This window comes from Cupressus sempervirens, chromosome 3 (assembly GCF_028749045.1).
Source record: "Cupressus sempervirens isolate cs-2001-9-10 chromosome 3, ASM2874904v1, whole genome shotgun sequence".
Classification (NCBI taxonomy): domain Eukaryota; kingdom Viridiplantae; phylum Streptophyta; class Pinopsida; order Cupressales; family Cupressaceae; genus Cupressus; species Cupressus sempervirens.
Window position 1 is genome coordinate 476779460 of NC_143120.1, and position 17389 is coordinate 476796848.

Sequence of the window (17389 nt, forward strand, 5' to 3'; positions counted from 1 at the left end):
CGGTCCAATACTTAATTAAAGCACATCGTTTTAAGACCCTAGAGCAATGTCTGGATCCAATGTTGTTAGCAGGTTGATATTAGGACATATTTTATTTTATGAAGATTAGTCTCTGTATATGGGATTAATAAAATTGAGAGGCATTTAACTCCTTTATATCAATATGTAGTAAATTTTGTTGAAATCTCATGATCATATTTGTCACTAAATACCTTGAAATTTTGACCAATGAGGAGGATCCATCAGTTGCAGGGGTGAAAGCACGCCTATAGGAGCCGTGTCTCACATCTAGAAGCTTGATTTTTGATTTGTTCATAATCTGACATCACGTACAAACATGTGCTATGATTCTGATACATTGTTGCAGCACTATTTGTGTAACTAAACATTATAATTAATTTCCTTAACTTTCTCAATTCTTGGTGTTACAATTATATTAGAAGGAGAATGGATGCAACCGAGATTCTTAATTCTTTTGTAATTATTATGGTTACCCTAGTTTTTGTCTATAAAACTATTTTGGTTAATTTTTCTCTTGTCTCATGGTTTATATTTTTAGGTTGTCACAACAGTTGTGATTTCATAGAAATTGTTGAGATCTCACTTTAAAATCTATTTTAATTTGCCGATTACATTAGTCATATAACTTGTATGTTTTGCAATTCCTAGTCAAGTTTTTTATCTTTTTCTTACTAGCAGCATACTACTTCCATGCTCAGCATTATTTCAGTTATGACTGAGAAAGTGTTCCTTCAAAGGTATTTGACTAATCTAATCTGAAAGCATGCAGCTGAACTGAGTGAACTGCATCTACATATTAAGTAAACTTTCCAGAAGAGATATATCAGCTTTCAGTTGGCTCAATAATATGTGGTTATGTTATCATTTCTGTCTTAACTCTATGGTTTTCTATGCTTTGTTCTTATAGGCTTTTCCAACCATCCATATTTTTTGTTGTTGTGTAGAGTGAAATAGGACTCCAAGTTGTAGCTGTCATTGGACACGAGTCATCTGAAAGAAGGAAGGGGTGGAGCCACTTATTTGATGTCGAGGATCCTCGAAGCAGGACACCTCCTTGGAGGGGGAGAGATTTTGATGTGTATCAAGCATGGGAAGTAGCACTGTATGATATCCAGTATTGTGATTGGAGGGCTCGTCAAGATGTGCTTACCATCAAGTTGCTTCATGATAAGGTTTTCCCATTTTTAGTCAAAACAAGAATTAATTCGTTTGACAATTTGTTTAGTTTGATGTTTTTCAGCCAAAACATTCATATTATGCAAGAGTTATGTTTCAAGTTTTTTGTCTGTCATAGTTACAATATCAATTATAGTGGTATGATTTATGCCCTTGTTTTATTCTTGGGGTTGTCATCTTCTTTCTTGTTGTTAAGTTAACTATAATTTCTTGATTCAAGATCTGTTTATTTCATGCTATGATTCTTATAGTTACTTAGATCTCTTTACATGATTTATGAAAATAAATATTTCATTCTCATTGGATCTTTTATATGCAACTCATTCTTCCCTTAGAAACTGATCCAAAGAATATTGTAATAATATTGAAAATGTATATTCCAGAGGTTGGAAGGTGAAAACTGAATGGTGAAAGGCTATGTACAACTTTTGAATTTCTCCTGTGAGATTTAAGCGAATGCATCAGAGAAAAGCAAGAAAATTCTGATCCTGTTAGTTGTGAGATAGTTGCTGTTTATGGAATATCAGATGCAATTTGTTTAGAAGGTTGTGTGAAAACTGTGAGGGCAGTTCCGTTGAGGTCTTTTTGAAAGAGCCATGCCATGCAAGAGATGAGAACTGTGCATAGGATTAATTTGGCATTTGAGCTATGTTGTGAAGGAGAGGTATCCATGTAAGGTCCTGTATGTAGAAGAGTGAGACCATTGTCAAAGGCATAGAAGCACAAGGAATTGCTGCAGCCAATTGGTCGCAGCTGTGGAGGATTCCAAGCATCCATTTGGAAGCTAAACTGAATGATGGAATGTCTTGTGTATAAGATAGGAAATTCATCTAGTATGAGAAAGCAGATGCCATTTTTTTTCTAGTGTCTAAACCTTAATTACCAATTTGGATGCAGATCCGGGAAGTGGGTGCACAGATGCCCAAGTTTTTTTTGGGGGGGGGATGTGGATGCGTATACACACACACATATGTGGATATATATGCAAAGAAATGAAAGAAATATACAAAATATTTGATAGTATGACTTGTACATTCAAGTATTCAATAAGAGTATAAACCATATCATATACATCTATGTTAACTATTCCAATGCAAATCAACAGATCATCACAATTACAAAATCAAAACATAGTTCATGATTCAATATTCAATGTTCATCAAGCTGAATCCGAATCATATGGATTCGCAAAAAAAACCTCATCATCTCCAACTCCTCCAATTTCTGCAAGTTCAAGATCACTTGAACTGAATACGGTTCTACTTGCACTAGATGCACCATGTGTCACGATCTTATCAATATCATCATTCGTGATTGTAGTAAGATCTTGATTCGTTGCATCTACTTTTCAAACTCAGGTTCTACATCCCAAAGCTTGGCTGCCCCTTCCTTGTAGCGATCCTCCTTACATGACAAAAGAAGCAAGTTGGTATGAATGTAAACCAAGTCTTCAGCTTTTTGAGAGCCTAATCGGTTACGCTTCACTAAGTGGATAAAGGAGTAGCTACTCCAATTCTGTTCAGCAGTAGAAGAACTTGCAACCTGGACATATTCACAATTACAAAATTAATTATTAAAGTAAAACATAAAAATGAAAAGCAATTTCAAGAATTATAGAATACCACACAATTCATGTGGTAAACCAAAAACAAATAAAACATACTTGTGAGAGGATTTTAATGCAAGAGGTTGTAGATGCTTAAATTTTTGACAATAGAGGTACCACCGTGTGATAGCTGCCATGTCACATTGTTTATTTATTGTAGGTGGACTAAGTTTTGCTCCCGAAGCAAATAAGCCAAATTCCGCCATAAACTTTTTGTGAATGCCATCATCTAGGAAGAGTCTTGCAAAATCTTTGTAGTAGCACCCACTAGCAACTTCTTCATTTGCAAATGGTGCTACTCTATTTGACATACTAAGTACTTTCTTGCTATAGTACCTTAGAGATAAGGCATATGCAAGGGGGTGCAATAGGGTAGTCATCTTTTTCCAATGATAATGAATGATTGTTTCTAGTTATTGCATAAGGCTTACATCTTGTGGGGTCATTCTCATGTGTTTGTATAGATAGTTTTATCTTCTCTACCCTTGTATCCATTTCATCATAGGCATCCCCCAAATAAGGCTGATTTGAATCAGCAAAGCAAGGTGTAGCCATGATAGGGTCCATGAAATCTAATATAGATTGTACATGAGCCCACCAATTGTCATCTAAGATCAATGCCTTGACCTTTTGCGCTCTCTCTGAATTTGAAGCCTTTCATATACCCCAATGGCTAAAAAAACCATTTGGCTTAATGCTCCTTGCACCTTGACAAGTCGTCTCATAACAATAGCATGAGATACAGATCCAGTTTCAGTCACCTATGTAGGTTATCATAACAATATGTCAATAAATATTAAGCAAATTTATACACAATTATTATTTGATAATTGAACATGACATAAAATATATTCAAATCAAATAAATAAATGAAATTTATTAATTACAATTTACCTTTAGCTACTCCAATCAACTTGGATAATGATTTGAATATGGAGTGTGACATGTGGTGGTTCATCTGAAACATTTGTATCTCCCCTCCCTCTTGGTATATTTGCTTCCCCCAATCTATTTGGGTGCCAATCTATTGCATGACCAAGTTTAGGGAGTTTATGGTGCATGTCAAAAAAATATGGTCATACCGACCTTCAACCAAAGCACCTATACCCCTACAATTTTTTGCATTATTTCTAATCACCCGGACCACATTCTCACCACCCACCATCTCTATGGCCTCAATGAGAATTTTGGAAATGAACCATGAATCTTTCACTTGCTCTTCACAATCAACTGCCTTAAAAAGCATTGCCCCTTTGGGTGACATTGCAGTCACATTAATTAATGGCCGTTTTTTCGTATCTTTCCATCTATCCAAAAAAATAGAAATACCCGAAGTTTTCCATGAATTTCTAATTGGTTGAACAGCTTTCTTGACACAAGTCTTCTCTTATTGCAATAAAGTAGTATGCACCTTTTCATACCCAGGATTTGTCTAATCAGCTGATGCTTTATTTCTTGCTGCCACTATTTCCTGCCAATATAGTGATCTCACCAAGTTGAAAGAAAGACCACTGGCATGAAGGCAACATGCAGTGGCTTGATCAACAAGCTCTCTTGCCTCCATTTTAAATGCGGTGTCCAATGGGCCTCATTTGTTGGCAATAGTTTCTACTTCCTCTTCCACTCCTGGTATAGGTACTTGCAAGAATGGGTGGTTGGAGGATACAATTGGTTCTGTGGGTAATTGCATTGTTTTCTTTGAGGATGGAGGTTGATCATAACTTTGTTTTGATGTTTTTATCAATTTATCAACAGCTTCTTGTTCTACAAATGAAGCTATTTGTGCATTAGACAGCCCCTTCCCATCTATGCCTTTTTACATTTGCAAATCCTTTACCAACAGGGCCCATAAAATGAAGTTTGACTCGAGAATATGAGCTATTGAATGGTTTGCCTTTGTTACTTTGACAATAATTACACTTCCAAATATATGAGCCACCTCTGGAAACCTGTGAGATTCTTGTGGTATGTCTTCATAAAGGAGATCCTACGTCAATTTTAAAATTGTCAACTCCTTGCCCTCCCATTGAACTTTGACTACTGGTGCAACCATTCTTGCACAATACAATCTAATTTCTTGATATGCCTATAATAAGAAATTAAATAAATTTAAATTAGAAAAAAAAAGTGAACATCAAGTATACAAGTGCAAAACAATGATACAAAACTACTAAAATAGATAGCCAAACTTGTTTCTTTATTTCTTTTTCTCAAAAAAAATGAAAAAATCTTGAATTTTTTTTTACAAACTTGAAAAAATTCATCCAAATCTCAAAAAATAATAATTGAAGAACTCAAGAATGTAATCAAATGCTTACCTTAGATGCTTAAAACTCGTCTGTGGAAGCTATCTCTTGCCCTATAGACCATTCTCTTTGAAAATAATCACCTTGCCTTCAAAATGCCAAAATGGCGATCAAATGAGAAAAAAGTATAGCTGCAGACAAAATGAGATGAAGAGTGGTTGAATGGCCTCTTTTAGGGCCATTTTAGGGTTTAAGAGCAAAAAATAGGTTGAAAAAGACTTTTCCCCAAGTGCTAAATTAAAGTTTTAAGAGCAAACAATAGGTTGAAAAAGACTTTTCCCCAAGTGCTAAATTAAAGTTTTAAGTGGCAAAACAAAAAAAAAAAAGCCTTTTCAGGCATCTGGAACCGTGGAGGCTCTTGGAGGTGCTCAGATGTGGGCGGAAGCCACCCAGAAGCCACTCCCAGGCAGCTGGTTGTGAATGGCTTCTACCCGCTTCCAAGGGAGTGGCTTCCACCTGCATCCGCACCAGCATTCACATCTGTCTTCCTTGGCCTCCGCATCTGAGGCCAGGAAGCCCGCATCAGCTTCTGAGGTCTAAACTGTAAGTGAAGTAAGGTCAGAGCCATGAGAAGTTGAATTGTGTGAGTTGTGTACAGAGTGAGCGATGTGAAAAATGGATAAACCAAACCATGTAGCTGAGTATTGAGCCATGAAATCCCTTGCAAGGCTGTCCTAAAGATGTGAAATCAGCTGAGTTTGGAGGAGATAAGTAGTGGAAAAAGTAACAGTAGTCAGCTACTGAGAGAGGAGTCCAAGACAAAGTTTGTTTTGAGGATGGGCCATCCAACATAGCTATGAAATCTGTCTGCCATAAAGAAGCCAGCTGGTATGTCTGCAGACAGGTTATAGGCATGTGAGCAGCTGTGAAGTGTTTGCCAATGGAGTTAAGAAAGAGCTGTAGAGTGGTGTTGTGGGCAAGATGTGCTAATTGAAATGCCACTACTTAGATTGTCAACAAATTGACAGAAATGAGGGATACATAATGTATTTTTTGAAAATTAGAAGATTCCATTTTGATCAGGCATTTTTTCAATAAAGTGATATTCAAATACTTTCAAAACCTTCAATAATTGTTGTTTGTGATTGGAAAATTATATTATAAATACTCAGTCAGGAAGAGAGATCAATCCTGTTGCGAGGGGATTCTTTATGCGAAGTTACATGGAAAAAGGTGAAGAAATGAAAGAGCTTTTAGCAAGTGAAAGTTTTGGCTGCATTTGAGCCAGTGCATTGAGTTTGAGCAGGTATGATCTCATCATGATAAAACATTGCACATGTAACATGTTACTGTTGTAAATGAACTCATCCTATATAGAACACACTACACAACTGAATAATCATTTGGGAACTTGAAACCGTTCTACTCATACCTCTTTACATGGAACATGTTACATTTCCTGTACTCACTGTCTAGTATAAACACGCCCATTAAGGTATGTACTAATTAATTCTACCTCTTGAATGGGAATTCTTCATCCAAGGGAGGCAAAGTTCTATTGGAGAGGATTCTTTTGAGAGAACTACATTTCAATCAAGCTAGTCTAGGGTTATGGCCAACTAAAAGTAGAAGTTTATATCCATCATGTTTCTTGAATTTTTTATGACTGCATGTATCCACTTCAGACTTAACTAGTTATGAGTGAGTGAGAGAATGCTAGAAGAGAGGCATTCTTAGCGGCCATTGAAGGGAGCAAGATTTGATTGAATGGCATTGATAGTGGACTCTCTTGTTGGAGTTTTTTTAATGTTGGATTTCTTCAGAGTCCAGGGTAAATCTCTTGGGTAATCTTTAGTTGTGTTTGCTGGTTTCAGTTGCCTGTTTTATTCCACATCTTTACAAGTTTTTAATGACTAAGATACAAGTGGCTCCAGATATTGGAATGTATCCCTCCTATCAATGCCAGCCCTCCATGTTAGTCATTCTCAGCATAGAAGTAGTGATTCACAAATTAATGAATAAAGTATTTGGATTGGCAATTCCTTTGATGAACAATTCATAGGGTTTGCAGATCAGTTGGTAATGTGCTTGAATTCAATTTGGATTCAAAACAAAAATAATCTAGGTGTAGAAGTCATGAAGAGTCAAAAAAAGTAAAAATTTGTGTCAAAATTTAAATTCGAATTGTGGAAAACATTGAATTCTAATTGAAGTACTTTTAATCATGTTGTTCGAATGCCTCAACTGGCATAAACTAGACCTGTATGATCTAGTTTTCAAATGTTGTTTGAAGTTTTGGAAATTAAACTTAATAGTCCTTTTGTTGATTGGCTGCATGATAGAGTTTGCATATAGAGGTTGAACATTGTAGAGTTTGAAAATCGAGTCAATTTTACTTAAGCTTCATTGATTAAAGAAGATATAAGTTGAAAACACATATTTATAAGTTGAAAACACAACTTCAAATCGTTGCGTCTGCTGTTTAAATGAATGTCAGCCACTCAATCTTGTGTTTTTTTGGGCATTTTTAAAATATTGATGATGTTGGATTTTGCATAAAAGGTCTTTGGTCAATTATTTTTGGGCATATAAATTGGTGGAATCCAGGGGGCTGAAGTTATGCAACCACTGCTCAACCACAACTTTGGTGTCTGGTGTCTAAATAAATATAATGCCCACTTTATCTTGGTTTTTTTTTGGGCATTATCAAAATATTGGCGATGGTAGATTTTGCATAAAAGCTCTGTAAATCATTTTGGGCATACAAATTAGTGGAATCCAGGAGCTGAAGTTATCCAGCCACTGCATATTTTGTCTTCCCCCCTTTTTTCATTGAATTTTAGATTTTATCTTTGAAGTTTAATAATCAGAAGAATATAATAATTTTCTAATTGCTTAAAAAAGTAGGAATTTTCTTTCAGACCTCTGGTATCCAAAAGTTCCCTAAAAGAATTGAGCAGTGGCTGCTAAACAATACAGAACAATGCCTGCTAAAAACATTATCTAGCTAAGCAGCTGCATGAGAGTCTGAGACCCTATTGTCAACATTGGACATTGGGTTCTAAGGACACAAGGAAATATTGGAGTAAGAAATGATCATTCATGGTGTGCTTGACTTTATTTGCAAAGGATATCCAATGTTCAATGTAATCAAATGCAAATTTCATGTTCATCTTGTTTGGCATTCATGTAGGTTCTCAAGGTGTCTTTATGAAGCTATATTGGAACTCCTTTGAAGATGGTATTAATTAGTACTTCAAACCATGGAGTGAGGTGGAAGTGGTTGTAGGGTGTATTAAAGTCTCAAAGTTGCATAGACACGGATACAGATACATATATGGTATCGGATACAGACGTGGCCATTTTTGAAGACCTCAAGTGTGGATATGGTTGCATACAAAATTCATAGAAGAGACCAGACACATATATTTAACACATTCTTCTAAGTTATATTTTCATATAGACACATAATTGCTGTATAAATAACTTTAAGTTGATTAAACAATTATGGAGTATACAAAAACATATACAACTAGAACCGATAATTAAATTAACAAATATTGCCATTTAAATATAGACTAAAATAAAAAAAAATTAAAAAGAAAAACATCTAAATATATGAAAAATGAAAAATTCAACTGTATAGAAGTAAATAAACAAAAATAATCTTAACATAAATATAAATATTGACTTTCAAATTTTAATTTTTAAATTCCTAATTCAATACTAAAAACTATAATAAAATAAGTAAATATAAATTAGAATAATATTATTATTTAAACTTTAGTAGTTCTGTAAAGATTAAACAACTAAAATATATTAATAATTTTTATTATCTTTAAAGAATATAAATTAGTTTTTGTCAAATATCTAATGTTTAGAACTTTAAACAACATAATACCTGTATATAGTTTTAAACTATAACTTTTTTAATTTGTAAAATATAAAATGCCAAAAAAGCAGTACAATTGCACCAGAAGAAGACTTAAAAAATGGGGCGTGAAATAGGAAAAAAGAAAATATAATTGAAAGAAGGAAGTTTTTTAAAATTTAGTTTAGGAAGGTTCATGCTAGACATTTTAAAATTCAAATCATACAATATCCGACATGGCTAGAAAATTAGTGTTTCTGGGTGCATGTGGGTATCGTATTTGACGTGTATCTTACACGAATTGTACTCATAACCATGTTGGATATATGATGATATGTGTGCCTAGGGAGGAGTGTGGGAGCATCCGGTTACTTTGTCGAGTCTTCAAATTATGATACCAATATACCCCGATCTTCCTTATCCATCATGGATGGCTCATATAGGTGCATTTTTTTCATAGTTAACAATTGAGTACATCAGAATGAATGGAGATATATTTATCTTGAAAGCAATTTCTTTGTTATCAAAATTTCATTACCTACGAAATTTTGTTTTAACATGAGTCTACTGTTTATCAATTGCATTCATTTGCCAATGTTCACAGAAACGGAAAAAGTACATTGCATTGATAAAATGAGAAAACTCTTTATTTGTATTAAACAATGACAATTTTCAATTTGGAATTTATTTATTAAAGAATTAAAGAACATGTACTGGATGAAAAAGTGATCAAAATCTCTCACACAAGGCCGTGAGAGTAACCTGTTCATTATTCTTGTGCAAATAAGGAACATGTAGAAAACATAATAAATGATACAAATGAACATGAAAGAGTATAAGAAAGGGAACCAACCATTGCCTGGGGGTATATGGCTGGTCTGAGCTGGCATTCCCGAGGTTGCCTTGATGAAACTGAGTTTTTCCTGATTCCCCAAGCATCCAACTCCTGCAAAAAAGAGAAAGAAAGGTACAGGTTAGATCCATATGGATCTAAGCAATGTCTGATTCCGCAAAAAATATACATGTACACTTGTACCATTTACCCATGATCCTAGTTTGAACAGGAACAGTAAACTCAATCAATCACGGAACTGCAATATCAGAATCTGAAAATCAAAACCATGGATACAAGTGATTTTATTGCTAACATGTTTGTGTCATGTGCAGAAAATATAAATAGTAACAAGTTCAACTGCTGATGAAGTTGTTTATAGGTGTCACGAGCCTGTGCTCGAACCCTATAAGTCAACTCAATCAACATTTTTTAAATCCAGAAGTGCAGATTAATTGTTGCCTGGGAAGGAAGAAGGCAGTCTGCTGTAGTAAAGAGAACACATTTGAGCTTGAATCTTGTGATGGGACTCATGAGAAAACATCCATCAATTATACCAAAAAGGATTAATATTTGGGGAGTTATGCTGTTCGAGTAAAGTATATAACCTTGGATCCTTCAGAGAACGAGCATGTTAAGTGCATTTGTAATATCCATGCGATTCAAGATTACCTTTGCAAAGGAGCTGACAGACATCTATTCCAAAGGTCAATAATACTAATGTGGATAGAAGTGTGGATTCTATACATGCCACAACATTCAGTTGTTTATGCAAACAAGCAATGAGGTTAACTTTGCTACTAAAAATTCAAGCAACAGTTTTCAGAGATGGAAATTTTTGCACATAAAATGCTATTACAGCAGATTCATGATTGGAAATATGCAAATCCAATAATGAAACATAACAACAGAAGCATAAAATATGAAGTTGGCTTTCAAGGGGATCAGATCAGAATTGTCGCACAAATAAATAATGCAAAAAATGGTGAAGCTTCGACCATCAACTAAAACTAGGCTGGGTAACATTGATGGTGTTGATCAGCACCTCTTAATGAGGCACGGAGATCACATTCTTCAAGTAGTAAAACAGTTCTCAGAAAGATTAAAGCTTTATTTAGATGAGGAACTTCCTCGCTATGCAGGATATATTAAGTTTCTGGAGTCATATTATCTCAATCTAGTGACGAAGCTTCGCCAGATAGGCTGTATCTGTGGACATGCCATTTATGGTATTGAAGAGTCTCAACGAATAACTATTCCCTATAGTTCAGTACAGACTGATTTGGCACATTCTAAGACAGAATTAAGAGATAAGAAGCTGCTTTCTAGTGTTGATCTGACTAAGTATGAACAAATGAAACTCTCTTTAATTGAAGCTAAAGAAAGCCCTTGAAGCGGAATCAAGGTTGCATGCAGCTGAAGTTTTGCAGGCTGAAGCAAGCCGCAAGCATGCAGAGATAGAAAGGAAATGCAAGGGATGGAATCTATTGAAAATGCTCTTAGAAAAGAACGTCAATCCTTCAAGTCTGAACGTGATGCCCATGAGGTAGAGTTTTCCCTTCAAAGACGGAGTCTGCTTGATTAGAAATAAATAAAATTGCAAAACAGCCAAAATAGATTACTTGAGCAACAGAAGTTACTGAATCAAAGAGAAGAGCATACGAATCAGAGAGATGAGGCTTTGAAACAAATAGAAAAAGGGCTACTCGGGTTTAACAACGAAGACATTATATTTCACAGACAAGATAGAAAGAAGAGAACATTTGCAGATTCCACCCAGTTGGCAAGAGCGGCTTGATACAAAACAGAAAGGAAACTTGGAGCCAAATTCTGATCCTAAATCTTCATTGACTGAAAATCTCAACTTTCAAAAGATAATGATATTAGAGCCGTAAGCATGCAGAGACAAAAATGGCTCTAAATGCTGTTATCGCCAAACAAGATGCACCCAGAACAGTTTTAAACAATTGAAAAATACAACTTTTGTGAATATAGACCATAAGTTTATCATAGCAAGGAGTAAAAATGTTTCAAGATACCTCTTATGGCGGTTCAGATATCAGCAAACTCAACATTTTTTTTGTGGTGGCGTTCAATCAAACCTTGCGGTCGAATTCTTCAGACAGAAGACTCCATTTTTCTTTAAACCCTCGAGCTTTCCAAATGTTTCAAAGAAAAATGTATATGAAAAATGAAAGCTCTTTAGGGTTAAAGGCTTGTTACGCCTTTTCAAAGTTACATAATTCTTTGAAATCCGCGGGCTTCATTTTGGGATTTTAATCCCTTCAATTATTTTCACTTTGAAGTCATAGGGGGAAGTTATAAATATCTTATATTTTTGCATTATTTTCATTTTGCTAAAGAAGTAATATTATAATGATGTGTTATCATCATTTAATATTATTTCTTAGTGAGGATGCAAAAATATGAGAGGCTCATTGTTTCTTTTGTATTGTCACTCTTTAATGTAAAAGGGAATATTTAATGATATAATTATAAATCATTAATATTTTCCCTTATACCTTTAATGCATGATATGAGTCATCTTTTTCCCATAATGGTCTTTAGTTACAAGTCAGTTGGGAAACATATGGAGTGAATATAGAGGGTCGGGTTTGACTTTGCCCTATTGGATTGTGGCTCTTTATGACTTGTTAGAGCGTTTTTTGGGTGGTTTTGATGAGTCATAGGGGGCAATTATGAGTGAGTGGAGTTTTAGAGATTATGGAACTTCATTTTAGAAGCTTCTAAGCCCTATTTTGGAGGCTATTTTTCTGCATACGACCCAAGAGGTTGGGTTTTGTACTTAATGAGTTTTAGAACTCATGGGAAGGCAGTTCTGAGTTATGCAAAACAGTATTGAGTGATATTTTATTCTGAATATTGTAATGTGTTTTTCTGTAACTATTTTGAAGAAAAGTTGAATATATGACAAGCATTTTACAGGTTCATTTTGGAAAAGATTTTCAAGCCTCAATTTTTTTCTGTGGTACTGTGTAGTTCTTTTGATTTGATAGGTTAGTCTGTGAATCCAAGGGTTCCTTGCTAACTCTGTCTCAGTTTTTACCCTGTCACTGGAGTGTACTTTGTCTGCAGGTCACCTTTTGTGTTTGTTTAATTTTATTTCCTATCAAGTTAAAAATTTCTATTTTTCTTAATGAGTGAGAATCAAAACCTTAATGTGAAACATTGTTGCAGGCTAATATAAAGTTTGAGTGCTTATTAGTGTTTTTCCTGTATATTGATGGTGAAATGGTTGTTATTCGTTGAAACCTTTCTTTAAACATATTTGGTGCATCACCTTTTAGGAAGTAGTTTTTTTTTTTTTTTTCGTTTTGTAATCTTTCTTAAGCCTTTTCTCAGCAAGAAAGTAGTGTTAGAAGAATCAATCAGGTGATTTCCCATAAAGGAGCCAGCCTAGAATCTGGAGGTTCAGCCATTGATAGGTTACCCACAGCCTTTGGCTGTTCCAATGTTGGCCTAAATTATCAAATTTCTCTTGTAATTTGATAGGGTGCAAATTTAGGTGACAACAGTCTTCAATATGCTTGAAGATGGTAAATGGTCCATACCTATGGGGTTTTGAGTTTCCTTGCATCCCTTTAATGCCTCACCTTGTTTAAATACAACAATTCCTTGCACTGTACTTTGAATGTGTACTCTTTTCAATATTGATTGTGTAGTTCTATATTTGGCTCAACACTTCTCCAATTGTTCTTTCACTTAAAGATGAATTTGTCTAATCCTCCAAATGGTTTTTTTTCTTGTCACCTCTGATTCTCTTCTTTCCTTCTTTATTTTCATTTCATTACAACATCAAGGGCAGCATTATGCAAGGATCAGAGTGTACCATTGATCAATTTTTATGATTAAGTAGAATAACTGTTGTATTCTTATTTTTTCTTATTTTAAAATTAATTAATAATTCCTGCCAATAGTGCATCCTGATCCCTGCATGAACCAAAGTAACATCAAGTTGGTTGGTAAGCAAATGACTAATGATATGTGTACTTCCTTATTGTATTAGTGTTAGATATATGGTGAACATTCATCTCAAGTTGCTTTTTTTCTGTTATAATCTTCTATCAGTGGCACCAAGTTTTAATTACAATCTCCATTTGCCCATAGATTTGAGGATGGATAGCTGTGCTTCTTGGATATGGGCACCCATCTTGCTCTCTAAGGGTTTCCAAAATCTACCAAGGAATATGGAATCTTTATTTGAGATGATGGACTTACACAAACTGAAAGGCATCCAAACATTACTAAAGTAATATTTGGCAGCTTCATGCCTAGTTATTGTCTCTTACACCAGTTCAAAAACCCATTTTTTTTTTTGAAGATGAATGGAATGATCATCTAAGATAAATTAAATGATAAATTCTTCTTCTGGCATTGTTGTTTGAAGGATAGTCAAATGCATGGAAATGAGTCTGTAGATACCAGTTTTAAGTTTTTGGCAAACCCCAAATGGATATTAGAGTAGATCAAGGTGGGGATATCAGCTCAAAAGGCAATATGCTGATGCTCACAATTATTCTTCAATCTTTTACTTAGTAACAACAGTTTCTTTTTGTAGCTTTATTATTGATTGTTGTTATATGTAGGCAGTCTCTGTTACTTTTTTGATCGTCTTTGATGTGTTTCAAACTTTTGTGTGCTGGTGTTATTGTTGTGAAGAATCTGGCACTGTTTGGATTGCCTATAAATAACAACTTTTCAAATTGCATCATTCTTAAGGATGTTTTGTTTCAAGCTTTCAGTATTCGAATGTTTTCTATATGTGATCTGCTATTACTCAGCTGGTGGGCAACATATATGAGGATTATTGATCTTTTTTTAGTTTTCTTGTGGGAAAGCGGTTAGCAGAAGAATGTATATTTGTCGTTTATGCATTGGTCGGTGGTACATCTGCTAAAAATATACTCTTGGGTTTGAAGAAATTTATGCTTACAAATGACACTTTTACTATATCTGTTGTTCACAAATGTTATTGGTTGATTGTGATGTTACATATTTATTTGAAAATGTCTGAAACAATGACCTATAAATTGTAGTTCTTGCCTTATATCTTACAATTTGTACAGGTTGTAGAAGTCCTGAATCCATTAGCTCGTGATCATAAGTCAGTAGAGACCTTGAAAGGAGAATTAGCAGTCTTGCAAAAGGATCTTGAAAAAGCACATGAGCAGGTACTTTGCTTAAATTTTAGAATTTGGTTTTATTTTCTTAGAGGACAGTGGCATTATATTCACTGCTTTAATATCTGAAGCTGCTTACCTGGTGTATTTCAGATTCACATATCTGAAGCAAGAGTTGCATGTGCCATAAACAAGTTGGCAGAAATGGAAACCCTTGTAAATGACAAATTGTTAGAGGATAATAATCAACCAGAAAATAGTCAGTATGAAGCCTATCTGGAATGCTCAGACATATCCTTGACATCTTCCTCCTCTGGGAGACGGGAGAAGACAAAACATCACAAAAGGCGTTTAAATGTATCTGGTCCCGTTGAATCATATTCTGTCAATCTGAAGAATTTCTGGTATCCAGTTGGATTTTCTGCAGATCTGAAGGATGATACAATGGTAATGTTCTTGGACTAAAAAAACAGGGGGCAATAATTATTAACACCTGTGTGATTTCCTTGATTTAAGTCTTGCGTGTGGTGCTCTGCAGGTTCCATTTGATTGTTTTGAAGAGCAATGGGTGATGTTCCGTGGAAAAGACGGTAGAGCAGGTTGTGTACAGAATACATGTGCACACAGGGCATGTCCTTTACATCTTGGTTCGGTAAAAGATGGACGCATCGAGTGCCCATACCATGGTGAGTGGGTTCCAAACATATTGCATTAGATAGTCTGTTTATATAATTGATGTCTCCACCAAAGATCATCACATGTCTGAGATTTAGTTGCTTAATTTTGAGTCAATTTACATTGATTCATAGGTCATGAGTAGTGGCTCACAAGAATCCATATCCCATGAGCATGAACATTAGGAACTCCTTACATTTAGGTAATGCTCACAAGGCTGAAGCACTAGACTTTGTGAGAGGTAATTGATCCCAGTAGGACAATGGCTCAAGTGCATCAATTTTCCCCCATAATCAAGCCTTCTTAGGTTACTATACCATTTGTAAATTTTCAGAAAGCATTGGGCCATATAAACCATTCATTATGGAGCTTCCTAGCTTGTTCTTTTCTTTACATTTGGCATTTCTATATTACATCATTAAGTGATATGATTTTTGGGAGGATTTATGCAATTCCAAACTTTGTAAGACTCAAATGTCCTTCATGTCTACTATCTTAGATGGCCATTTCATGTGAAATAATGAAATTTTGTATGTTCAGAAAATAGCAGTAGCAGAAAAAGTAAGTTAGATAATCTAACTGGAATGCTTCTAGCCTTGTCCTTATCGAGTGTCATACAGGTTGGACATATGCAGCAGATGGCGTATGTGAGAAGATGCCATCTACAACTTTGTTGAATGTACGAATAAGATCATTACCATGCATTGAGCAAGATGGTTTGATCTGGGTCTGGCCTGGAAGTGCAATTCCTGATGCGCCTCTTCCATGTTTAGCTCCTCCATCTGGATTTAATATTCATGCACAGGTGAGGGGCTTCTTGATTTTCTTGTCACGCAGATCTATGTCTTGATCTCTTCCATCTTTTATCAGGGAGCTGCAATTTTTTTCTCTGCAAATATGCAGTGCAGGTGATGATTTATCATGAGGAGTGGCTTTTTTTTAACTCTTGTTTTGGTACAGATTGTTATGGAATTGCCTGTTGAACATGGTCTCCTTCTGGATAACCTTTTGGATCTTGCTCATGCTCCATTCACCCACACTACGACTTTTGCTAAAGGCTGGAAAGTTCCTAGGTTTGTGCTATTAAGAAAATGATTTTTGCATTAAGAATCACATCAATTGTTTTTGTTGTGTATTTGTATTCACGGGTATAAATATTAGTAGTGCATTTTGTTGCATACCATCGTCAAATGGTTTGAATTGTCTAAATATTTCATACAAAGTGCTTTTGAATTAATTTATATTTATATTTCTAATAATGATAGAGGTCTCTTGTGCCCAAAACTGCAAAATGTTTGCAATAAATTCTTGGTTAACAATCCCTTTATTTTTATGATTATTTTTAAAACCCTAATATATATTATTTGAAAGGTCTTCAAACCATGAAAGAAAGGAAGCCAATCCTTTCTGTTTTTTCCTACAGGTACAGAATTCATATCATTTGAGGTAATATTCAATTTAGCTATAACTTGCTTAGCTATTTTTTGGCAAGTGAGTGCATCCCTGGCATGTTGATTTATGACACCTTTTTTAAGGAATAAGAGTTGCAACAAAATGGACAGGTGCTCATAAGTCTTTTGCATAGCTCTGGCCAGTTACATGTCTGCCCAAAGTTTCCTTTTCCACTGCTAAAAATAAAATAAGAATGCAAAATTTAAAAAATGGATGGTTGTGCATAAACTCTTTCCTGTAAGCTTTGATCATTCATTTGATCCCATAAATTCTTTTCCAATAAAAGGAACCCACAACATGGATTCCTTTCCCTTCTCCAGATTCATTTTCAGACAGATCTTCATTTGATCCCATAAATGCTTTTCCAAT

The 17389-nt window shown here is 34.9% G+C and overlaps 1 protein-coding gene across 1 annotated transcript in view; it reads left to right on the plus strand.

The window, feature by feature from the left end:
• The window catches only part of CH1 (Pheophorbide a oxygenase family protein with Rieske 2Fe-2S domain-containing protein), a 39036-nt gene that overhangs the window by 5233 nt on the left and 16414 nt on the right, over nucleotides 1–17389 (plus strand). The window contains exons 2-7 of the mRNA XM_089820402.1: nucleotides 966–1193; nucleotides 14840–14944; nucleotides 15047–15340; nucleotides 15432–15579; nucleotides 16189–16373; nucleotides 16529–16641. Coding sequence (XP_089676528.1) covers nucleotides 966–1193; nucleotides 14840–14944; nucleotides 15047–15340; nucleotides 15432–15579; nucleotides 16189–16373; nucleotides 16529–16641 — 1073 coding nt within the window. The remainder of the gene's footprint in view (nucleotides 1–965; nucleotides 1194–14839; nucleotides 14945–15046; nucleotides 15341–15431; nucleotides 15580–16188; nucleotides 16374–16528; nucleotides 16642–17389) is intronic.